At 30.0% G+C, this 25,891-nt stretch overlaps 2 protein-coding genes across 4 annotated transcripts; one reads left to right on the forward strand and one right to left on the reverse strand.

Annotated features, from left to right (window-relative positions):
* On the reverse strand, positions 1 to 6,748 carry LOC136981622 (5' exonuclease Apollo-like). 2 transcript variants are annotated; one of them, XM_067277955.1, is made up of 4 exons: positions 6,621 to 6,748; positions 3,761 to 3,961; positions 538 to 1,273; positions 1 to 444 (listed from the first exon to the last, which is right to left on the reverse strand). In XM_067277955.1, exons 2-4 carry the CDS (start codon positions 3,953 to 3,955, stop codon positions 179 to 181), a joined length of 1,197 nt encoding a protein of 398 aa, XP_067134056.1. In that variant the 5' UTR covers positions 3,956 to 3,961; positions 6,621 to 6,748; the 3' UTR covers positions 1 to 178. The 2 variants fall into 2 exon arrangements, with proteins under 2 accessions (XP_067134056.1, XP_067134055.1); XM_067277954.1 differs by having other exon boundaries at positions 3 to 1,273.
* On the forward strand, positions 3,583 to 25,891 carry LOC136981623 (src kinase-associated phosphoprotein 2-B-like). 2 transcript variants are annotated; one of them, XM_067277957.1, is made up of 7 exons: positions 3,583 to 3,611; positions 10,637 to 10,885; positions 13,600 to 13,713; positions 13,783 to 13,860; positions 23,894 to 24,108; positions 24,219 to 24,294; positions 25,327 to 25,891. In XM_067277957.1, exons 2-7 carry the CDS (start codon positions 10,654 to 10,656, stop codon positions 25,758 to 25,760), a joined length of 1,149 nt encoding a protein of 382 aa, XP_067134058.1. In that variant the 5' UTR covers positions 3,583 to 3,611; positions 10,637 to 10,653; the 3' UTR covers positions 25,761 to 25,891. The 2 variants fall into 2 exon arrangements, with proteins under 2 accessions (XP_067134058.1, XP_067134057.1); XM_067277956.1 differs by lacking the exon at positions 3,583 to 3,611 and adding an exon at positions 6,947 to 7,104 and having other exon boundaries at positions 25,327 to 25,890.

Below are 25,891 nucleotides of genomic sequence, written 5' to 3' on the forward strand. Positions count from 1 at the left end.
TCCTTAAAAAACTAAACATCTATAGTTTGTCATTAAGAAAGAAAAATTTTATTAGTGTATTAATAAAATTATAAATAAATTTTTAAATAATATTTTCTCAAAATATCTTGTAGAAAATTATTTTATAAATTGGATAAAAAGTAGTTTGATTGATTATAATAGTACTTGTATATAAAACTCACTCGGTTTCAAGTGAATCAACTACAATAATTTTTGGCGGTTCAGTTGCAGTAAGGCAGACTAATTCCCAATTTTCTTGTACGTTACCTGACGAACCGTCCTCCTGCTCTACGTGCAGACTTTTCAGTCCTCTTTTTGTACTTTTTTGTGTTGAATTACTTTCGCTCCCTTTTCTTTGTTTATCTATGCTTCTTTTTCTTGATAATTTTCTCTCTGTTTGCTCTGATGAACTTATCACTTTACTCATAAACTTCCTAACCGATTCTGGAATAGTTATTGGTTTTTGTGCAAATACACGTATAAATTCTGTAAATACATCCATATTAGCTCTGGATGAAATATCGGTACCTAATATACCTTGTGCATCTTTTTTAATAATAGGCTCGATATGACGCGGGTGAACTTTTTTCACAAATTCTTTCAGTTCTCGAAATGAAGAATGATTGGAATATGGTATTATATGAATATTTGAATAACTACTGAATGGTATGAATCCTAAACCTGTGTAGCGTGCTGTTGGTAAAATTGCACATGTGATTTCACACTTATTCCACTTCATCAAATTTGTTCCATTGATTTTTACAGTAGGCACTGCATGCAATTTGGTACTTTTAGGATTGGTTGTGGCTACGTGCGATATTTCCAAGATTTCTAATATCTTCATTAGATTATCGTCTACATATATTTTGCATTCAGTTTCCTCATATATTTTTAATAGTACTTCTTCTTTTCCTAAATTATCAATTCCAATCATAATGCGATCACTTTTCTTCAGACAGTTGTGTAATCGTTGAATGAGAGTTTGAACGGCATATTCTCGACTGTAAAACTCGCACGAGGAAGAACAATATGTATTATCTAGATACAAAATGTCTATAATAGGCAAAGTTATCCCCTCCAATAGATTGGAAGAGTAACGAAAATCTCCAGTATAAAGGACATTACCAAAATATCCCGAAAATAAAAACATCACAGATCCTGGACAATGGTTGGCATTGATGAGTCTTACTGTCAGCATTTCTTTCTTTTCATCATCTAATGGAATTAAGTGGTCTTTATTCAATTCCAATTCTCTTATTAAAGTTGAATTAATCTGAAAATATAAGTGTTTTATTATTTATAAGAATAATTATGAACATAAATCAAGAATTACTGGCTTTTCTTTTGGGCTAAAATTTTGATTGAATTACTAAAATAACTTAAATAGAGATTCAATTAAAAATAATAAAACTATAGCAAACAAACATTTAGCAATATCATGTTTAAATTATAATTGGATTGGTGGAATAAAGCAATGCAATACTTGGGTAATCTGCCGAACAAAGACGTCTCACGGAAGGACTTTTTACGGAAATTTGGCCCCTATTTAGGTATTAAATATGTGTAGAAAACTAGAAAAACTCCTCGGGTATGAATCTGCGAGTAACCATTAGTGTTTAGTGGTTTCATCCACTGGGCCAAAATATAATTAAGATATGGTATGCTTATACATATAAAAAACTATAAATAAACTGGTTAAAATAAAATATTCTAAAATGTAATTGTTATATTGTAGTCAGATGTCACGAGCTAGAAAGCAAACAATTTTATATCTTACTTTATTTTAATTTATTTGTGGTTATTTAAGTGTATATTAAATGAATTACATATAAAGCAAACCTGGTATATATTTATAAACTAATGATATTGTATTTAATTAGGCTATAATATGACTAATTTTATTATGAATGTATTAATTAATTAGCCATTTATATCCCAATTAAAATCTGGCAATGTTGTTTGTTTATAAATTAAATTAAGTACAGTACCATATTCATCGATTAATGCCTTTCAGTTGTCTGTCTGTAAAAAATTTCTGCAGATGCAGAAATGTAAAGAAAATTTTAAAAACTATTATTTTCAGTTAAATTAATAATATAAATACAGTAAAACAATATACAAATAATTTAATATTTGTAAATTGTTTCAGTAAAATTATATTATAATATACAATATTTGCATTAAAAAACTCTTATTTGAATACATACTAAATAGGAAAAACTACTCATATATCAAATGTCTTTTGTCTGTATTTTAGGTAGTCAATTAAATATTTGGTTTTAACACAATCGACAACAGACTTATATACTAGCCGAAGTTTATTCGACAATTAAACTTAGCAACGTGAAATGGAAGAATATATTTTAATCATACTTTTTATATAATATTATAAAAAATAAGATTGTAAAAAAGTAAAATTTTTAATGGTGTTTAATGGTTTAACGATGGTGAAAGAGTTGTAGGATTAGAATTAAAAACCAAAAGGATAACATTGTTTTTTTGCTGTCGAAATGTACACTGGTCTTTTGCATGTTGCCAAGTTTAATTGTTAATAATATACGATAAGTCTGTTGCCGGTTGTATTTGAACGAAAAGAGAAAACTATATTTACACTTTATATAATTAATCCTTTAGTTTATATTTATTTTATTTGATGATTTCAAAACATTATTTAGCAAGAAAGACCGACAAACTTAGCTATTAGAAATTTATTCTGGACTTTACAGACCTTAGTGAGTCTTCTTGTTGACTTTTGATCCTAAAGACGGGAATATAGTCCAAAATAATAGTTTTCTAAAAATTTTTACTTGAAGAAAAGAAGTTTGAATATTATTAAGTACATAAATAATCAAATTTCATCAAAATGTAATTGATTAGCCAAAAAAAGTTGGTTAACCGAGCTATCAATATATTTTTAAGATTACCTTAAGAACAGTTTGGAATGGCGGCAACTTATTATCAACTATTTGGGAGTTGATAACTTTAGGAAAGTAAAATCTGTAAAACGCAGAAGAAAAGGAAATTCTGATTGCTAAGTTTTATAAACTTTTTTGCTGCTTATTGTTGTTTTATAAATTTCAAATAAAATTACTGTTTTTTATTCTAAATTATCAGTTATTTGAAAAAGTGTAAATGCCCTCTTATTACTGTTAAATTGAAAGTAAAAATCAGCAATATTTAATTTATACACGCAGAAGAACCCAATAATCCAAGGTAATGTGCACCGATGCTATCTTGGATAACTGAAAACTTGGATAAAGCAGATGGTCACGATTATTACAAATATAAAAGCTTCGTATGATAGCGCTTTCAGCTTTTTAGAACTTAATGATTTTAATCATTTATAAGAAAATCATTTCTTATATCATTTATTAAACAGCTAATACATACAATAGTTTTAAGAACAGAAATGTGTATTATTGTAGTTACATTTTAATATGAATGATTTATCTCACATTGAAGTTATATGATAAAAGGTAACAGAAACAAATCACTTTGTAACGTATGTTATTATTTTAAACTTTTTTTTATGAATTACAGTATACAAAATGTAGTGTATTCACTTACAGGTTCATCTCAGGACTCACAAGCCAGATAATCAAGGTTCTGCTGTAAGTGTAGTGTATATATATATATAAAATTATTAGATCCAGATTCAATTACAAACTAACTAAACATGGAATTTAGTGGAGAGTAATTACTATTAATAAAGTAGAATTGAAACTATTCATTTTAATAATAAAAAGTATTTGACTATTACCTTTAATTTTCCAACCAGTAATTTTGCTGTAATTTCTGATGTATATATGGGAAAACTCCACGAAGAAGTCAATCCGACAATATGATCTGAATGGAAATGACTGAGAAAGAAAATCTTTGCTTCGGGATGTTTGGTAGGACTCCATAAATCGACAGCAATCGGTGTATTTGGTATAATATGACCATTTCCTCCCATATTTATCTATATTTAGAAAAAAGAAATATTTTTGAGTTAGTCCCCCTTTGGGTACTTCCAGATCTGCTACTGTGACTACACACATGGTGTAATAATAAAAGTATTCATAGTATTTTATAAATACAGTATAATATTTGATATTTCAAATCTTGAATACTCTCTAGCATTTAAGTATTTGAATATTTGTGGAGAGTATTCGTCCATCTCTAATTTATTTTAAATATAATGAATTCTGTGAAAATTGCGAATAATAAAAATTGTAAAAATAGTAAAAGTTATTTGAAATCGTGCAACATTCTTGGGTTGTTTGAAATCAATAATTTTTGGAATAATAAAAAAAATAAGATACTACGAAACTCGCTGCTTTATAGAATAGCACGAGCTCTATAATTTACAGGTCTTACTTTTGCGTAAAGTGTATGTCAATAATGGCTTTCAAAATACTCACACATAAGGTATCTGGCATTCAAGGATTAGAAATAAAAAACATAGATAATCTCGCTACATTTTAAAAAAAATTGATGATCCTTTTATGCTCCTTGATGAGTATTTTTGAAATCCAATAACAAGACACTTTATGGAAACTTAAATATGAGATAATTTCATAAATATTCTCTTTGGAATGCCAATAATTTCAGCAATTTCACAAACTTTAACTCTTTAATTTTATCTTATCAAACACTCAATAATTTACACCAGTGTGTGAAGTCCTCGACGTGCCCGTGTTCATCTAGGTCGGTGTTTTTCAACCTTTTTTTATCTCGTGGCACACTCGACCCTACTATTAAATTTCTGCGGCACAAATTTCCATGGAAAAAGTCATGTGATCTAAAGTTGTTTGTAAACATTCTATCGCCATATTACTTGCCACTTAAGCTAATTTTTTTTTTTTTACTATATTTTTTGTGAATTAAATAAAACAGTATTGTTATTCCTTAAACTATAAGCAGGTTACAACAGTTATTTAAATTAATGTTAATTGCTTTTCTTACGTAAGTCTTAATTTGCATTTAAAAGTGATATGATAATTGTCTTTAGAACCTGTCTAATGTCGTGCTATTTCTAAGTTAAAATAATTTGAATTAAATATGGACAATTACAGATACATTTTTGATTTAAAGAAAATTTCATTTTAAATGAAATAACCTGGTGTTATGCACAAATAATTTTGCTTACAAATTTATATTTTATTACATTATGAATAAGTTTATTTATTATAACAATGAAAAACTTGTTTGACATTTAAACTTATTGTCTTTGGGCTTATTTTTTAAAAAATTTATTTAATAACCTCAAAAAATTTTCGTGGCACGCGGGTTGAAAATCGCCGATCTAGATTATAATTCGGTAGTTTGACTATCTTTAAATTGGTCATCCCTTCTTACACACATACACTTATTTTCTGCTTGAGGTATGCTGACCATAAACATTTTCCTGCACTGACTCTCACTCTGATTTACTCCTGCTTGCAAAAAACTGATAACTGTATACACTTCAAGCTTGATCCTGTCCATTTTATTTGCTTGTCAAATGCAGAGTAGTAAATGGAAGACAACAATGTGTTCTTGAGTATGCACCGTCCATCTACTACTATGTTCTACCATATAACCATACATGCCCACGACAAAGTTCTGTGTGTATATAAAACGTCATATAAAATCAACATCCGTGTCTTTAATATCAGATCACCCCCATAATTAAACTATGAAGATAGAAAACATTTTTTTTACATTAATAATTAGTTTCGAAAGTTATTTAATGATAAAATAATCCATACGACGTGCACTTTTTTTTATATAGATTAAATATAAAACATAGGAAGTTTCTTCTAAAACTGAATGTTTATAATTAGTCATTTATATATCTTCGTTTAAATCGCAATTAGTCGTAAAAGAGAATTACTAGCGGTTTTATACACAATGATTCCGTATTTTAATTCGCAAAAAATGTCATTTTAATATTATTTAATTTATAAATATACACCGTTACGCACAATTAAATATATAATCAAATCTGGACACAAATACAGCATTGAGAAGTTAAATATAGATTATATACTGTAACTTCAATTCCAGAGAAGTGCAAGAAGCCAAGATAAATTTATATCACTTTTAATATATAATCTAGTATCTTTTAATGCTACAATATTCTTATTATTATTTATCTGAAATCAAAATAAGCATTTTTTAAATATTAAATAAATTTTCAAATCCTTTTAATTTTATATGTAAGTAATTCATGCATAATTTACACACATATTGCACAGATTACCTTATGAATCCTAAATGCAATATATTTATTATATAAATAAATATTATTTTATTAAAATTTTGAGTTAATCTGTATTGTTTTAAGCAAACTTAACCATTGTTTTTATACATTTACGGCTCATTAAAAAAAAAAAAAAAATTCTGCATAAAATGGCACAACGCCTTTTTGTTTGCAGAGTTGGGCTTCACCGCAAAGCACAATTAATTAATATTTTATTAGCTTCTCTAGAATCAATTAAACATCGCATCAATTTCACTTTTACCTTATTTACATTCGATTTGCCGCCAAATATCTCGTGTTTGTAATCGATTAATGCATCGAAATAGATTAATAATTTAAAAAAAAAAATTAAATAAATAAATTGTTAAAACGCAAGAAAAAATGTTCAATTTACCTTTAAAATATCCCTTTACCTTATGAACGATCGGTAAGTTAATTAAATCGCTCTTAAAAATCGAATGAAACTTCAATTTTCATCGCCTAATCCACACAGAATGACAATTCGTCACAGATAACGCTACGATCCCATTTGTTCTATAATAAACAATAAGTTCATTGTCTGATAATTTCGAAAATAATTTATAAATCTTTACGAAACTTTATATTTATTAATATAAATTAATTTATGAATAAATAAATAATAATGTTTAATTTATTCTTTTGTTTATTATTATTATTATTTTTATTTTTTAAATTCCGCTCACCAGGGGGAGATGGGAATATGAGTTTACGACGGAAGTTAATTGAGTTCGTCGATGAGTTTCGCTTTAGTTTTATGCATTTTTTAAGCGAATATTTTTACGTTTTTTGTATGTTTTTTGTTATTTAATACGTAAATATGTCAAAGTTTCACGAATCCGTACGAGAATTGTTAGAAGGTAAGACAAGGGAATGATTTTAATTGAATTTCTTATATATACGTTCGTAGGCATTACTTTTAGTTAAATGCTCGTATGTGTGTCTATGGACAAATTAACTAAAGTAAACGACAACTGTATGTTTAATTCGATATCGTTTAAATTACGTTCTGATGAACTGTAGATGATTTTTCCCGAATTAATTGATTCGTAGAAGACTCGCCCATCTGGAAAATTGTCTTCCTCATTAATTAATGCAGTTACATAAGAAAATGAAAGTTTTAATGTACGGATATAGGGAATATTTCGCGATTATTTGAATTAAAAATACGTAAAATTTCGATTATATTATCATCATAACTTTATTCGATATATTTATACTGAATTTACTCAATGACAGAATGAGGATGTGATAGAATATACTTCAAAAATAGTCAAGGTAATATGATTCAGCATAAAAGAAAAAGTAGTAATAACCGTGAATATCCAATTTTTTTCACACAGATCTCCCGTAATAACGTAACATCCACTCGTTGGCTGATTCAGAAGAACCCAAATTGGTCTGGTTCAAAAATTATAAGTATTTTTTTATAAGGGTAGATCAATAAATAATCGGCGAAACGGCACGGTTGTTTATTTATCCACCCACTCTTATAGTAACGTGTGTGAGATGATCGTATTGCGAACGGTTTGATAAACTGCATTCGCCGTTGTAAACGTTTTAAAAAACCTTTTGAAATTTGGACAAATAAATTATAATTGTTTCGTGTCTAAGCTTCTGTAGTCACCTGTGTATAGGCACTGCAAATTTTATGGCATGATTTTGACAAAGCTTCAAAACATCTTTGTCTCTTTTTCCTAGCAAATTCTATGGACAAATATCTGAAGTTTTTGGCTATCTGAAATGGCCTTCTTCTTAACCTGAAGAAGACCATTTCAGATAGCTGAAAACTTTAGCTCAGTTGATTTAATTAAAGAATTTGCTAGAAAAAAGAGAGAAGGGTGTTTTGAAGCTTATATTCAGAAGTTCTAGCTTACTGGGTGTAGAATTTTAACAAAAGTTTAGTATAAGAAATGTGACAGGTCAAGGTGTGTTGGCAGGTTTCTTACGGCTGGATTCATTCTCCAATTTTCACTCTAATCCATTTGATACAAGAAAGTAAAATTGGATAAATTTTTAGTTAATAAATAAACATTCTGTTTATATTTTTTTAGATTTAGAGTTTAAAATATTTAATGGTAAAACATAGGTTCTATGGGTTTATGCATAAGGGTAGGCAAAAATCCATTACTGTCATTATAAAACACAGGCATTAAAAAATGAAAATAAAGGACAAATTGTATTCTTTCTTGTTTCAATAACGGATAAGAACAGTTTAATTAAAATAAAGGATGTCTGTCAATCCTGCATCAAGGAAATGCAATAACTTCCGTAATCAGTATGTGGTAGATCTTTTATTATTTAGACAGAAAAAAGTTAAACTGGAGAGTGATTATTGCTGCATCTGTATTATGTTTTCCTTTCTGATACATTCAATCTAAGATCATAAAAATATTTAGTATTTATATCTAATATTTTAAATAATGTTGTTTGGATTTTAGATATTGTGATAAAAGATTTACTATCAGTTTCAATATTTTTAATATTGGAATTGATATTAAATCTTTAATCTTAGTATTTTAGTTATAAGTAAAAAATGTTAGTTTTTATGAGAAATTAATTATCAAAATTAATGATTTATGTACAGCACTATAATTTATTTTTATTTAAAAACAAACTTTCACTTATGATTTATTATTTAATACATATAATGTTACATGCTGTAAAATCTCATAATTATAACATTTTTTTTTTATTTCCTATGACTGGGAAGATCAAGCCCGTTGATAAGAATCGAATCCCGAGAATATTAAATTTAAATTTATCGAGAATTTAATCTTTGTTAATAAGCTTTTAAAAGTAAATAAATTAAAATGGATTTCTATTGAATACCTCAAAAATGATAATTCAAAAAATTTTGTACAGTAAGTTTCCAAAAATATGTTACAATGCGACAGATGTTTGAAGAATTTACAATTTTTTTTAAAGTAAAATTCAGTTACATTAAAAGTATCATATCAAAAAATGGTTGACCTTTAATTTATGAAATGATTATTGGAAAATTTTGTATAGATTTGGCTTAATAAGCATTTTTTTTTTTTCTTTTTTAGTGTGTTGAAAAAGATTTAGTGTACAGAGTTTATCTTATCGAAGCGTTACAAATATGCAAACCACTACTTCATTCAACATCAGTCAGAAATATTTACTCTACTGTTTAATATTAGTTAGAAATATATCCACTCTAATCCATATAATGGTATCTATCTTTAGAAATAGATCTAATTTATGATGTGTTTAATAGTATTTATTATACACATTAGCACGCATTACGTTGAATATATTTCTGATCGATGTTGCATTTATTCTCTTAGTAATTAGATTTAATAGATGTCAAAAACATTGTTAATTTATTCGATTTCTTCGCTGGATAAAATAGATGTGTGTTTTCTATTATTTTTGTTTATCCTCATCCAGTTTACATGTATATTATTTCTTATTAAGAGAATGGCCACTTCCATTCTTATTGAAGGATACGATCTTTGTTAGCATATATTCCCAATTCATTTTGACATTACATTACTACTGCTATCAGCTTCTTAAATGTGTGTTTGTAATCTAATATTTTAAAATAAATTTTGCAATTCTTTTTCAATTCATAAATCAGTGTGTCTTGTTTGTTCACAGTTCAACATTGTTCTCTTGGATCTTTGCGTATGCATCTAGAACTTTGCTCTTTTATGAAAATTAAAATATGTAATTAATAAAGGAGCTAAAAATACAAAAAAGTTCAATGATTTTTATACAAAGGGCGCGTTTTTTATGCAGCGAAATGACGTCACAAGAAGCGTTGGCCATTTAGAAACGGGTTTTAGAGAATTAGCTGTAAAGTGCCTCTCGAGCGCTGCATAAAAAAACGCGCCCAAATGCAATTTTGGATATGTTTATGGTCATTTATTTTTTGTGTTGTATTTTATAGCAAATTTGCTTTCATAATTTTAAAAATTTTATCTTAATAGAAAAATTATAATTTTGTAATCAATTATGTAATCATTTGCATTTTGTAATCAATATTATTATCTGTATTATTGATTAATGTAAATTTCGATTGTTTTAAAGCTTCATATACTTGAGACAGTTTGTTGTAAATAATGTCTACTAATCCATATCAATTTCTCAAGGTAGAATTTTTCATTTCATATTTCAATGACACTAATTTTTTAAACTGTTACTAAAATCTTTTATTGCAATACTTTACATTTTGTTACACACAAAACATATTACAGTTTTTAGCAGGAAGTAATCGTCAAGGTTTGCAGACATTTTTACAAGTTTAAAATATTAATATAATATGGTGCAAATTATTGATTTAAATTTGCAAATAATTGCATATAATACAAATTATTAATAAATATTTATTTATAAAAATTTGCATTTTTTTTTTAATGTATATAGATGTTCAAAACTTCCTAATGGTTCTCAATAAAGAAATATTGTCAATGGAAGCATTGTCACGTAAAGAAAGTCTCCTCACAAAATTGACTGTTTTGCAACAAGATTACCCACAGTTAACTACTATATCCAAATCTTCGTCATCAAATCGATATGGATCAAACGGAGATATTCTCTCTCCACCTAATCCTCCATCTAGTCCTCCTCCTTATGTTGATATGCAAGGAAACAGAAATACAACAGGAACTAATGGTATGAATTATTAAATTATGTTTAATCAATAACATAATGATTTATTTTCTTTTGTCTTTGTTATTCTATCTTAGGAAAATAACAAAGACAAAAGATATGTAAAATATTTGGAATAAGGTGATATCTAGTAGAGGTTGGGAGCCAACGTTTTCAACGTGAAAATGTGTACGTCGGACGTTCGGCACTGCCTTCCTGTAAGCCTAGAAGTTTGACAATTACATTTGGAATGTCAGTGGAATCATACTCCATGTTCCAAAAGCCATTGTCAAACTTCTAGGCTTACAGGAAAGTGGCACTGAACGTCCAATGTACACGTTTTTGCGTTGAAAATGTCGGCCGCGACCTCTCTATTGTGTACAGATATACCTCAACTTATGATGGACCTGCATTCCAACAGCCTGGTCTGAAGTCTGACATAATATACATAAACAAAAACACAATGCCAGATAGTTAAACAGGTCACATGATTACTACAAAAATATCATACCAAAAGTCATTTTTATTCTAAGGTGAATATAAACTATAATTACAAAACAATGTACAGTAAAACTTCTGTAACCTGAAGCTCCAAGGGGCAGAAAAAATCTTTTGAGTTACAGATGATTCAAATTAGAGAATAATAGAGTAAAAAATGCCTATTTTGAATAGATCTGTATTTTTACCTTTCTTGTATTATATAAAAAAATCTTTAGTAGTTTTTTTATTTTGTTTTAAACAACCCATGTGATGTCTTTCAGCAAAAAATTCAATGTAACTTGAACGTTGAATTGAACAGTCTTGCAGGCACTGTATGTACATGTTGAGATAAAGCAAGTGGACCACTCGTTTTGGACTGGAATGTTGTCTGAAAATGAATGTTGGAGAGTAGATACCATCGTCTGAAAATTTCATGGAAATTTGATAATTAGTATCACTTTGGATAGCATTAATATTAAATTTTGAGTCAAATGTTGAAAGTAACATAAATCAGTGTCTGGGACGATGAGAAAATTTGAGTTAAGAAATTAAAGTCGGAGACATTAAACCGCTATGCTGTTCCTCTGAGCCTACCGAGTGCTTCATTTTCTTTGAGTTAGAGAAGTTTTACTGTATATTATATTTAATAATGCTATTTTTTTCTAGCCCTTATGAAGGGTGTAGAAAGTGAGATTGTGTGTACAGTTATATGGCTGACAGCATAGATGATTTTTATTTCAACTGTTTGCACTTTTTGTTTGTGAATACAACTGCTATGAAAGCTCTATTGCAGTGTTTTTCAATCACCAGTCCATGGATTTGTGCCAGTCTGTGAAAAAATTTCTTCGGTCCTCAGAAAAATATTTCACTGTACTAAAGCTGGTGCAGTTGATCATGGATGACATTTAAACAGAAATCTAGACTTATTGAATATATTTTGTATCTACAGTAACTCTAGATAAGCATTGTTCATAGTTGCATATACAGTAGAGCATCGATTATCCGACCCCCGATCAACCATCACATCGGTTAACCGACCCGCGTTCTAGTCGGCAAATTCAAATGTCGGCTAGTGATGTGGTGCTACAATATTTAGCTGTGTCTTGGCTACTTTAATATCATTTTTGTTAAATTTTTGCGTGTTTTAGCTGGTAACACTGGCTCGAACATGAAAGAGAAGCTAGTATTTAAACCAGGCCTAATATATTATACTAATAATATATTTGTTCATACTTTTCGGTTATCCGTTTTTTCAGTTATCCGACCAACTCCATTCCCCAATTGAGTCGGATAATCGATGCTCTACTGTAATTACTTGGCTCACATAAAATTATCCATAATTTTACCGGTACGTAATGAGAAAAAGGTTGAAAAACACTGTCGTAACTCTGAAGAGTCATATTGAGGTATGTCTGTATATGCTTGAAGAAAACAGTGGAAAAAATGTAATGATATCAAGAATGAATGTCATATTTTTGTAAATAGAAATCTGAAATAGTCAAACAACATATTGAATAATATCAAGTAAATTTTTATATAATTTTAATATACAGTCAAATCCCATTACTACAAAGCCAAAGAGACTTAAAAGTTGGCATTTTATATTAACCAAATTCATTAACATAAAAATATATTGAATAAAAATATTCACATTTTCTTAATTTTTTATCTTTATAGAGAAGAATTACTTAAATTAGCAAGAATGTTATAATTTACTCTGTTATAGATTGAAAATATTTCCTACTTCTCACTTAGTAGTAAATAAAATTTTTAATGGATAATCTCAAACTATTTTTATAACATTGTTCAGAATATAAATAATTGCATAGTAATGACAATTTTTATACTGATTTAACGTTAAATTTTAAAATTTATGTTCATTTATATGAATGAATCATTTAAAAAAATGCCAAATATGTTAACATGCTGTTTCAAAAAAAGTGCCGTGAAAGGTTCGGAGAAGCTATCCGGATATAGCAAATTGTAATCCGGTGTATCCGCATATTCCAACAGTAAATTAATCACTCTTGTAATTGTAACTCCAAGCATTATTAAAAACAAAACAAAAAACTTCAGTTTAGACTTCTCTTTATATGTAAGATGGATTATTTGTTGTTTTTATTTAGATCTATGATACACACAAAAAATTAACTTAGCATTTTCATTTTTTATAGCTACAAATAGACAATTTTTATATTTCTTTAGTTTTATATTCTTTTAATTTTATCATTTTTATTAAATAAATATATAATTTCCAGAGCCTGTTGATGAAGATTATGAAGTATGTAATAATGACAAAAATTACATACCTAAAGAAAATTTGCCAGAAAATAAATCTATGAATGATATTGAAGAAGTTTCTATGGAAGAAGGTATGTCATCTATGAATTAAAAAGTATATTTTGTAAATATCTAATCGTTGATCGATAAATATTTTGTAGAAAAGGAAACACCAGCCGTTGTGGCATCGGATTTAGTTAAATCCGAAAAATGCGGATATCTTGAGAAGAAAGGAAAAGGTAAGTGACTAACTTGTTAATTAAATAAAAATAATGATTCAACTGCATTTAAAAATTAAAGTTTTATTAATAAGAGTGCGTGGAAATATATTAGCAAAGATATTTCATAAATATAAAATAAGTGATTAAATACTTTTAGAAATCATTACATATCAGATGTATCTCAAATGAAAACAGAACATAAACTAATTTAGGTGAATCAGGATCATTCTGAAGGTCTTACATTGATTGTAAAAGTTCATTAATTTATAAAAACATTAAAAATGCAATAATATAAACAAAAAATAATATTAAAGATGTGCTAAATTTTAATATAAACAAAATGTGTAATTAGAATTAAAACAAACATTGACACCAAACAGCATTCTTTTGTTTAAACTAAGTTTTCAGTGCTTTCAGTATCCAAATCCAGGAGTTGATGGCATTTCCTCTTTTTGTGTGTTTACTAGTGTATCTTGGGAATAGCAATTAATAATTACTCATTGACACAGTGGTGTTCAGTTGAATTTAAATATAGTAATTCTCGCTAATTTTGAATTTATGATAATTTAGACTACTATTTTGCATTGTGTATTTTTAAAATACTGAATCCAAGCTTTAACAACTATTACCTTACTCTTACATCAAGATTTGATTAACATATCAACTGCCACGTCACCCAAATAGAGGTGACGTGGCTTTTTCATCCTAGGCTTTATCACCAGATATGAGTAATGGCTTTAACTACTGTTATGCTTTGTCATCTTCTTATATGTTATTTCCTATTACATTTTAAATCAATGGCCTCAGCTGAACCATTTTTTTAAATGTTAAATTGCCTCAGAGGAAATTTTTTTCTGTATTTAAATTATTAAAAAATTTTTTTTACTTAATTTTATCTATAATATAGGGAGGGTTTCTATGCACCTGGAAAGTCAGAGATTTTCATTAGTGTTCGGAAAAAGTCTGGAAAGTCATGGAATTTGACAAAAAGTCAAGAAAAGTCGGGGAATTTGCCACTTTGACTGCCTTGTTGGTTTTTTTTTGTTCACAATAAGATAGACCAAGTGTAGCCATTTGCAGTCAGCTAGAAGTAATGTGGTAGAATGCAACTTATGAAAAGGCATGTAGAATATTTTTAGGATGCAAAATAAAACCATAATTTATGAACCAAGTAATTATTATTACATAGTTTGGAAAATTTGAATTCGTAAGTAGGCCTACCATACAATTTACAATGCAACACTAAACTGATAATTTAACATAAATATTTTAGATTAAAAGAATGCTTTGATATAAGCACATTTTCATCATCACAGGATAGCATATACGATTATAAACTTGATGCAATATGTTAATTAATAGAAATAAGATTGAATTCAGTGCCATAAATGATTACTTTTATTTTTAGCACAGACAGTAATTAATGGACTTTTTGACATCTGAAAATACAAAATTTATTTATGACGACGACCTCGGAATGAATTTTCATAAGGCTCAAAAGTTTCAGTTAAGGATGAACTTCAAGTAATGAACACAAAAAATATTGTAAAAAGGAAAATTTTCATATTATTGAAATTATTTTCCCCATCATGGCCATTTTGTCTAACTTCTAAAACTCTCCTTTACATTATTTAAGTTAAATTATTTTAACTAAAGTTAATAGTTAAAAAAAGTTATTAGGAAAAATTACATACATTTACAATATAAATAATTTTATTAGAACATTATAAGTTTTTGAAATTATTAAAAATTTTAAAATAACACAAGTTGGATCTGGGCCATGGTAATTAATACTGGCTTCCTTCATTGTTTTAGTAGATAAATCACTGGTAGTTGGTTGCAGGTTTGCATCTCAACAATGGGCTGGCAACATAAAGTTTTTCATGTTTTTTTTAGAAATAGAACACCTAAATAAAGTCAGTCTCCTGTAGAAAGTCTTCCTTGGAGGCATTCCTCCTTGCAAGATTTCCAGGTGTTGCATTGCCTTCTCCCATAAATCTATCCATTCCGAGATACTTAACTGCTTTCTTTATTTGACATCATTGATAGCATCATCTGAAAACACTGAAAATTTTAGTACAATGTGTAGTGCTGAAAAGTAGAAATTTTCGTGTCCAGGTGGTTAAGATAATTCGGATAGCAGATTTCTCAACAATGTGTGGTCCATAGATCCCTGCAGGTCTAGGCAGAAAACTATGCAAATTAGGTAAATGGCAGACAAAAACTTATTAAACAACTCTATTAGAGGGTAAAGTTTGAGAAACACTAGGTTAATGCGTGTCATTGGGGTATTTTTTACTCAGACATGTAGTTCTTCCAGTTTTTCTTTTGCAATTTAAATAAAAATGCACTGTTGGTAATAAGAATATTAAAACTATTACAGTGAAATGTTGACTTAATGTGTGGGGTATGTATAATAGAAATGTAAAGAATGCACAAGTGCTATTTATCAATTTTTATCTTTTGATACTATATCTAAAGACCAAGTTTGTAAGCAGTTCTTTAAACTTTTCAAACCATATCAAATGAGTAAATTTTAATTTTTACATTAAAATATAATAAATAAATAAAAATATATCGAAGCTACAAAAATTGTCTTCACGTTCCGTCGTTAAACGGAACACAAAGACAGCTGTATAGCTTTTTTGATATATTTTATTTATATATATTTTTATGTAAATACCATCATCTCCAAAATTTAATTTTAATTTTTACAGGTTTGGTACACAGTTAGGGTACGACATTTTTTTACAATTTTAGATTTAATAAGTAAGTCTTATTACACATAAGACTTAATCTTACAATACAATGGAATAATGTGTTTTAAAATCACTCAAAATCAGCCTTATAATTGTAATCACTTTGTTTGTTTTAACGTTTATACAATTATTACAGACGTTTACTTGTTTTACTGATAGCGCAGATTAATCTTAAAACTAAATTGATTGTTTATGTGAAGAATTATAAAATGCAACAGGAAGGAGAGCATTTGCAAAATACCAGGGGATCAAACTAAGTCCCGAATACAATATACAGCAATATCAATTGTCATTTGTAATTGCTATTATGCAGTATTATGAATTTTAGAGAAAAGTCTGTAATTACTCTTAATAATCTAAATTGATTAAAATTTTTTTGAAATATTTTAACATGCTACGAATCTCTCGTAATTACCATTTACACACAGTTTGAAGGCAGATGTTAATGAACTGATTTAAAAAATGATAAATAATTTTAATTTAAATGGTATTATTTATCATTTTTTATTTTAATAATTATGATTGACAAAATAATTACTGATTTTTTTTTCCAGTTTATTAATATTTTATAAAGTTCAAGAAATTTATTGAGAGATGAATTTAATCTTATAATATAATCAAGACAGGTTGATGATGATGATGATAAGCGCAGAGCCCAAATGGTTAGGAGTTGGAAGTTGAAATTTGGTACACAGTTAGGGTACGTCACAAGAATGTACACTAAGAAGGGATTTTTCGAAATTCCTCCATTGCGGGGGAGAGGAAGAGGATTAAGGCTTATCCTAAAAAACTCGGCTTCTACTGTACTATTTTAAATGCAGACTTTTTCGTTTATCCCGTGTTTTAATAGGGTATGCCATGGGAATGCACATTAAGAAGAGATTTTTGAAAATTTCCCTGTGAAGGAGTGGAAAAGGGTTAAGTAAACCTGAAGAAGAACCCAGAAAAGGTTACGAAGACGTTCGTTATTCATCATTTAGTGGTTGCAGTGAGTCTTGATTATCATTAGCAAGGTTGAGGCTGAAGTTTTAAATGCAAAAACATGTACATCAGATGTTTAGCACCGCTTTCCTGTAAGCCTAGAAGTTTGACAATGGTGTTTGGAAAGTCAGTGGAATCACGCTCGCCATTGTCAAACTTCTAAGCTTACGGGAAAGTGGCGCCGAACGTCCAACATGCACGTTTTCACATTTAAAACTTCGGCCTCAACCTCGCTATTATCCCAGTGTGGTAACCAGATATCTAAAAATTCTCTAATTAGTCTTGGAAGAGGAGGTGTCTTAATTCTTGCACCCATTGAAAATGGGTAAGATCGCCTATAATGTAATAATCTTAATCTTTGCTATCGTTACTTTTTGCACTAGCAATGCCGGGCTCATCTGCTAGTAAATATATACTTTTGTACATAGACTATACAGGATTTGTTAATGAATAATAAATAATGGCTTTTTATTTTTTTGAAAGCCATGTAGATTTATTGTTGTGGGTTAATAACAGGTAAAACATTTTATTTTTAATTTTAATTATTCAGCAATTATAAAAAATAACTAATTAAAAAGTTGAAGAAGCAATAGCATATTTGCATAGTAAGTCATATGCTGTTTTATTTAATCAATGTGCTGTACTGTAAGAGACGCGAGGGTCAGAATTTGTACAGAGTTAGTCAGGGAAAGTCATGGAATTTAAAACAAAAATTTGAGTAGTAACTCTTCTTCAAAGCACTTCTGGCATAAAAAGAGCTTGATGTCACACGAATTGCAGTATTTATAGACTTTTGTTGTGTTTTCTCTGATTATATTTCTACTTTTTTGTCATTTTAATAGTATATTCTTTTACCATCTTTGTACAAATTCTTTATGATGTGCACATTATTGCTCATTGATTTATCTTAATAGCTGATTCATATCTGAATCTGAGAATCTCTTATTTCTCTGAACTTAGCTATTTTTATGATCTTCTCTTTTGCTTATACGAATGTTACATGCGAGTATTAACGACAGTTTCAAGTAAGAATTATCATTTTATTATTTTTACTAGTTTTTTTTTAAATTTATTTATACGAGCGAAAACCTGATATAGAAATAAAAATAAGCGTTGTCCACAAATGGGTGATATGGTTGCAGATGTTTATACACATAAATATAAATATCTGCTAATATCTGATTTGCTCAAAATATTTTTTTAAAGACTGCCGTTGACATCTTTCTTATAACAAATAGGATTAGTTTTTAGAAAAAATTTTTTGGCTTGGCAGTCATGTTAAGGAACAGTTAGAAAAGGAGTCACTACTACTGTTGCATTGTAAAAGTTTAAAAGAACAAATACAGTGGTTTGATAAAGTATAAATAAAATTTGAGTTTAAGGAGAGTGTACTTTTTGGACCATCCAATATGCATTTGAGTAAAGACCTCACTAATTCGCACCAAAACTTGCTCAATTAGTTCAAATTAGTGAGGTTCTACTATATACTGTATATTTGTCTAGTCCAAACACATCCACACATTCTTGGAGTTAGCTATTGCTGTTATGTCCTCTTCTAATATGTCTTTATGCTCTTATAGTTTTGATAAAAATAGATGTGTGTTGCCCATTTGTGAGGGCTCGGACTTGACGAAAAATTTTATTCGAAAATTTTTTGAGAGAAACAATCACATTCTTTATGAATTTTTTTTATCTTTTCCCGTGGACTTGTTTCCTTGTCCAGAGGTGACACACCTTCTGAATGTGTCACCGGGAACTAACGAAAAAAATCGCTATTGGACATGGACTTTACAATTTACCAAAAACGGGCATGAACAGTGAGAGGGAGGACCTCCAAAATAAAAGAACAGGGAGTTTGTCTTGAGAGTTGCTTGACTAAGTGTTTGCTCCTGTCTTGGATTACCCCCCCCCTATCAACCATCATCGCTGTTGATTGCTGCCTAGGTCAACCTACCATCTTCCTACCTGTCCTACCTGATCTTACATCAGACTATCAAAATGTCTAACATTCAGACGAATCTAGATGCCATCTACGTAATCAAGGAGCCAGCTTATCAAGTTTATAGCAACTACAGGTATTTATCCTTGCACACACAAGTGTAAACTCTCTCTGTCGTGCTCGTAGGCTTATATGTGCAAATAGTTACATAAATAAATGGGTATTATTCTTTTGTAATTTGAGTTGTAGTGTGCACTGTCTCTCAGACCATCTCCATCCCGAATCTGAGCACCTACACACGCAACCGCTCACACAAAAACGAACTTAGGACCAACACAGAAACCTGGATGACCGCCGACGACTTTCATCACCGACACGGTGTCGATCCTTTGGTCCAGTGCAGAAGCATAGGGCGTGCCTTCACGCATTGTTGCACTATATAATACAAACTCTTATCTTTCAGAAGGATCTTGTAGACTCTTACTTTAGAGAGCTCTAATATCTGCTATATCTTGTTTCTTAAAAGATCAAATGTTGTTGGCTGTCACTCTATAATGTCTATTTGAAGATTATGTAAAAGTATAAATAAATCTAAAGGTTTACATTTAAATAAATCCAATATATATACTGTAGTTTTCTTTAGGGCTGTATTTTCATCAGTATTTTATTATATATTTGCAAAAATATTGTCTACAAGCTTTTGTATTACTGTATATGCAATAATGCAAAGGAACCAACTATTTGATTATCATGATCTCACTTTTTAAAGTTTCCATGTGGATGTGTATTGCTCTATGAATCCAACTATTTGAATGTTGAAATTTTATATAGGATTTTGTTTTCACTTGAATATATGAAGGTACAGTACATCTTTGGGTTTTCCATACAGGATGATCATAAACTCAATAAGAAAAAGGCATGATAATACACATCAAGATGAACAATATTTGCAAAGAACCTAGTGCCACATTCCAGTGTGTAAAAAGCACAAAATGCAAATCAGGTCAGCTTATCAAGTGCATAGATGATTAGGAGCAAATATTTGAAAACACAGCTGAACCTATTTATCAATAAGTACCGTGATAACATCACAGGATAATTGATGCATTTGTGAAGGACATGGAGGAATTGACTGATGTGCATCTGATGTATGGCAAACATGTAATGGATGTAAAGCACAAAGATTATACTGTGAGAGATTTTTGAATTGTTGTATATCTTACCATTCAACCTTCACCAGTGTTGATCAAAGACTGCGTGAAATTGGTTCATTGGCTGGTTCATCTTGATCAGGATGTCTGCGAAATATGCAGACATCCAGTATCTTCAAATCGCTGCAAGAGCATGTCTTGCAGCGATTTGAAGACGCTCCTTCCACAAGTATATGAGCAGTGGCATCTGAAATGGGTGTTTGTCAAAATTCCGTATGAAATGTTCTGCATGAGGCAAGCGTGCATCTCTTCCATATGCAGAAGGTCCAAACTTTGAATGATGACGACTATCCCTGCCAGATAGTGTGTTAGGTGGATGCTGAAATGAACACTGCTAATCTGGGATGTCCTACATTGGTGTTATTAAGTGATGAGACCACATTCACCTGGGAGGGCATTTCAACAGTCACAACCAGCATGCTTGGGCTCAAGAAAATCTATATGCCACTGCAGGGGCGGATCTAGCTTTTTTTGGGGCCTAGGGTGTATTGGAAGTCCAATGGGGCCCCATTTTTTGTTAGATTAACAATCTTTAGATTGGGGTTTAAAATTCATTTTTAATAACATCAAAATCAGAGTTGAAATATATTTATTTATGAAATGGTGTTGAATGACAAATTTTATATCTTATATTAAAAAAACATAAGAAATAAAGAAATATTTACATTGATTACAATAAAACAATTAATACAGGTATACCTCGAGTTATGTTGTTCTCGATTATACGTCGTTTGTCAAAAAAGTATACGGAAAAATAAAAATCAAGTTTAAATCATTTTATTCGACTTTACGTCCGTTCGCCACAAATATTGAAGTCGTAATATCACTAGAAAAGCGTTAAGAGCACATAAAATCATATTAAAATATGTACATTTACAGTAAATGTTAATATAATCATCATAAATCCTAGAGAACGAAACATGAAAACATCTGTGTTTTTGTCTTATTTAGCACTCTTTAAGTGCTCATTATTGGCGTTTTCCATCGTAGTTTCGACTTACGTTGCCTCTCTTGGAACCAATTACTGACATAAGGCAAGGTATACCTGTACTAAATATTAATAATATAATAATAATGATAATTTAAACTATTTTTTACTATACAATAAATGCTCATTGTTAATGAAAATGTATTAAATTGAATTATCATCATAAGTTTTTTTGTGGGCCTTGACACTTAGGGACTAATAGGGCATAAGCTCTGGGACCCCATGTAGATCTGCCCCTGTGCCACTGACCCTTGTAAACACCAGTAGAAATTTGCTCTCAACATCTGGGCAGGGTATCCTTTGTGATTGTCTGGTAGGACCATACCTCTTGCCAGAACGTCTGACCAGCATATCGTATTCTTGGAGTCCAACAGACTCCAAGAATACATGATATGCTGTGCTGGTGGACTGGAGTGCTTCTCAGTCTGTTGTAGGGTATTACAGTCACCACACAGAAGAACATATGGTTTATGTATGATGAGACCCCAGCTCACTTTTTCACTGAGGTCTGATACTTCTTAAATGGACATATCCCAGATGGTAGATTGGACGTGGCTTGCCTCCAAACTCCCTGGACTTCTTCTGAGGTCATATGAAAGTACTGGTGTATGAGAATTATTGTTGCTATGGACAAATTCAACACCACACCAGGAGTCTACAAAAGACTATGACAATCTTTCATTCACTAGTATCAGCTATTCAACGATGCCCTCGGATGCCAATGGAAATGTGAAACTCCTAAATTAGTTGTCTTTCTTTTCACTGTTGAAGGATCAATGTGGATATGTAACTTTATTATCCTTTTCTGGCAAAATGAGTGGAATGTGGTCTTAGCTTCATTGCAATTATTGTTCATCTTGATACTATCACTCTTCGTTTTTTTGTTGAAAGAGTTTACGATAACCCCAAATACTTGTCTCTTTCATAAAAATGTCAAAGTCCAAGACTCCGTCTCAAGTAATGTATGGATTTTTGCCAACTTGATGTAACTTAATTAGAATTTTAAAATATACATAATATGTAACTTTACAATGTTCAAAAGGAAAGGTACTTTTAAAGAAATTAAAATCACTCTGATGTTTTCATCTGTCCTTTTTTTATTATTGAAGAGATTTACTCACACATATGCATTATATGCAAAAATTAAAGAAAGAAATACCTACAAAAGAAACTTTAGTATTAATTATTACCAAATGTTTTTTAAAAATAAATTAAATGCGACGTTATGCCGGTATGACATTATTAAATTGGTCGACAGTGCGTGACTAACAAACAAGAGTACCAAGATGCAATCTAGTGTTCAAATTGTGTTACTTACTTTGTGCTTCTGTATTGCCTACCGAAGAGGAACCGTTGGAAAATACAGTTCGAAATACATATAGCATAAGCAAATCTCTTTGACGACGATAAAAAAAACAAGGGCCGACGAAAATATCGGCGATTTTTTATTTTTTTAACAGTGCCTTTCCTTTTGTAGGTTGTAAAGTTACACACATATTTTTATCTGATCTCCCACAATATACAACCAATTAATTAGAATTGTTTATTGAAATAAAATCCATGTACCTTCCTTTTTGCTTTTCCAAAATAATTAAATCTATGTTACAAAGCTGCGAACGTGTCACCATACTGTCTTTAAATTGTACGAATACCGTAGCTTCTAAAAGTTCACATATCAGCAAAATATTCACCCATGGACCAGATTTTTGCTTCTAAATGAACAAACAGACAGACTTTTAGATCTAATTTTTGTAGTCTTGAACGCACACACTGAATTCTTTACTAAATATTCTTTTTGTTCCCTGTTGTTTCTAATAAATGTACGTAAAAATTGCTCCAACTCAAAAGTCGACAAGAGTCTTTCTGTTAATTTAAAGAAAATGTTAAAATTTTATAGTATTCCAGTGATATGTGCTGTTTGATTCATGTAAATCACTATGCTATATTTGCACTTGTATTTTAATTTGGGAAGAATTTGATGTTAGAAAGTTGAATCCCAAAAACATTTATGCTGAATGACTATCGCTCGGATTCTAAAATTATTTAAACATTTTATTTTATATTTATGTTAAGTAAGAATGGAGCAAATAAAGCTTACAATTAAGATATTTTAATTTTAAAATTCGTATAAAGGAGAAATAACTATATAAATCTTCAAAATTTTTTGTTTCAGAGAGGCTTGGTGGTCTTTTGAATCCTTTCCAGCGTCGCTGGTGCGCTATAAAAGATGGAATACTATATTATTTTGAAAGACCCACAGATAGAAGACAGAAAGGCGAGATACCGTTAGCAGGATATAGAGTCAATCCGGCACCCACGGCAACAAAAGACGTTAATAAACGTGATCTATGCTTCGAGTTGACGTGTCCGGGAAGAAAAACGTATCAGGTTCGTATTAATTCTTGCGAGAAAATTTTAATAAATTTATTCGGTCTCCAAACACGCCGAACTTAGTTACACGAAATAGCACACTAACTTAAATAATTCTAATTTTGCAGTTTATGGCATTAACACCAAAAGATGTTAAACAATGGGTGGCAGCAATTGAAAGAAGTAATAAAATGTCTCACAATGGTAATTCAAACAAACATAAGTTTACATTATATGATATTAATGCTTTCTTATTTCATTTTGCAAGTGCCTTTAGTTTATATTTATATAAAACAAAAACCCAAAAGATGAGCAAATAATCATTGTTCAAAAAACATGGATTCGTCATCTGAAGGCTAGTTCGTTGAAAAAAGAAAGCAGTATCGACCTCGATACATCCTTTTTTCGTGGAATAGCCTTCAAATAATGAATCCGTGATAACGAATAACACATCTTGTCTTCGTTTAGTGGCAGAATTTCAGATTTCGAGTATTTTTATTTTCTTACGTTGCACGATAAAATACCGTATATCTCGGCAAATAAGACGAGGTATAAATTTTTGTCAAAGTTTTATAGTTTTAGCATATATCTGTCCTATAAGACGACCCCCAAACTATCGACGGCCTATTAATTTAGTTTAGATCGGCGATCGTCATCCGAATAATAATACGGTATAGCGTATACGGAATTATGTCCTATTTGTAATTTTTCGAATGGACAAATTTTATTTTTTTTCACTGCCTTGCGATTGTTGCAAACATTTGCACCGATCTGGGCATTCGGGTAACGACCTTGACTATTCGTAAAAATGTCCCATGGGCTATTCTATATTGTGTACGGTACATTGTTTATGTAAGGTTGGTTACGGATGACAGTATCCACTATTTAGAGGTAAATATAATAGATGTCTCATTTTAAGGATCTGGGGATTGTAAAAACATCCATTAAGTAGTAGAGGTGTCTGTTAATAGAGGTTTCATTGTGTTATTTTGGTGTAGTAATATATTCTTTAACCGACTTTGCAACTCAAAAAATGAAACCTACAGACTAAGTTCCCTTATGGTCTCATCCAGAAAAAGGTTGCTTGTCATCAATATAGATTGTTTAAAAGAATAAACTAGCAGTGCTTGCAAAAATAAATTGACTGTGTCTGTTAGGATAGAATTGAGCTAAAGATAATTTAACACTTGTATTTTCATTCGTTTTTTCCTAATAAATCAATTTATTTGTTAATAGCTAATAGTTTGGAGATTTCGACGCCGAACGAATTTCGGAGAGACTCGTCTACTTTGGAATCCGTGGAGAGCGACGAGGATAACATTTACGAAATGGTCGACGAGACGGGTAATCAGACCAAATTTACAAAAGGAGCAGACGATGCCGAAAACGAACCTCTGTACGTGGAGGGAGAGTCGTGCGATCAAAACGATCTGTATACCGATGCCGAAAGCACGACAAGCGAATGGGAAAATTTTAATCCCCAAGACTGGTACGTTGGACTGTGGGACTGTAAAGGAGACGACAAAAACGAACTCGATTTTTCGCGCGGAGATCTTATTCACATAATTAGCAAAGAGTACGATTCCTGTGCCTGGTGGATTGGTCTTTTGAAAGGCAAAGTTGGATTAGTACCAAAATCGTATCTAATGGAAGCTTACGAAGCAATCTAATATTTGATTTTTCCTAAGCCTTTAAGTTGCCTTTTCTGTAAATTCTCTCCTTTTTTTTTGTTATTGTATAAATTTAATTTTTATATTTATTATCATCTTTATAATCAGATTATTACTATTATTATATATTT

The sequence above is a fragment of the Centruroides vittatus genome, unplaced genomic scaffold (assembly GCF_030686945.1).
Source record: "Centruroides vittatus isolate TY-2023 unplaced genomic scaffold, ASM3068694v2 contig_784, whole genome shotgun sequence".
Lineage (NCBI taxonomy): Eukaryota > Metazoa > Arthropoda > Arachnida > Scorpiones > Buthidae > Centruroides > Centruroides vittatus.

Excerpts from the sequence above, each read along its gene's own strand:
- LOC136981622 (XM_067277954.1), bottom strand. The coding sequence starts at position 3,955 with ATGGGAGGAAATGGTCATATTATACCAAATACACCGATTGCTGTCGAT. Across the intron at positions 1,274-3,760 it reads TACTGGTTGGAAAATTAAAG|ATTAATTCAACTTTAATAAG; the intron begins GTAATAGTCAAA and ends TTATATTTTCAG.
- LOC136981623 (XM_067277956.1), top strand. The coding sequence starts at position 7,065 with ATGTCAAAGTTTCACGAATCCGTACGAGAATTGTTAGAAG. Across the intron at positions 7,105-10,636 it reads CGTACGAGAATTGTTAGAAG|ATGTTCAAAACTTCCTAATG; the intron begins GTAAGACAAGGG and ends TAATGTATATAG. Across the intron at positions 13,861-23,893 it reads TCTTGAGAAGAAAGGAAAAG|AGAGGCTTGGTGGTCTTTTG; the intron begins GTAAGTGACTAA and ends TTTTTGTTTCAG.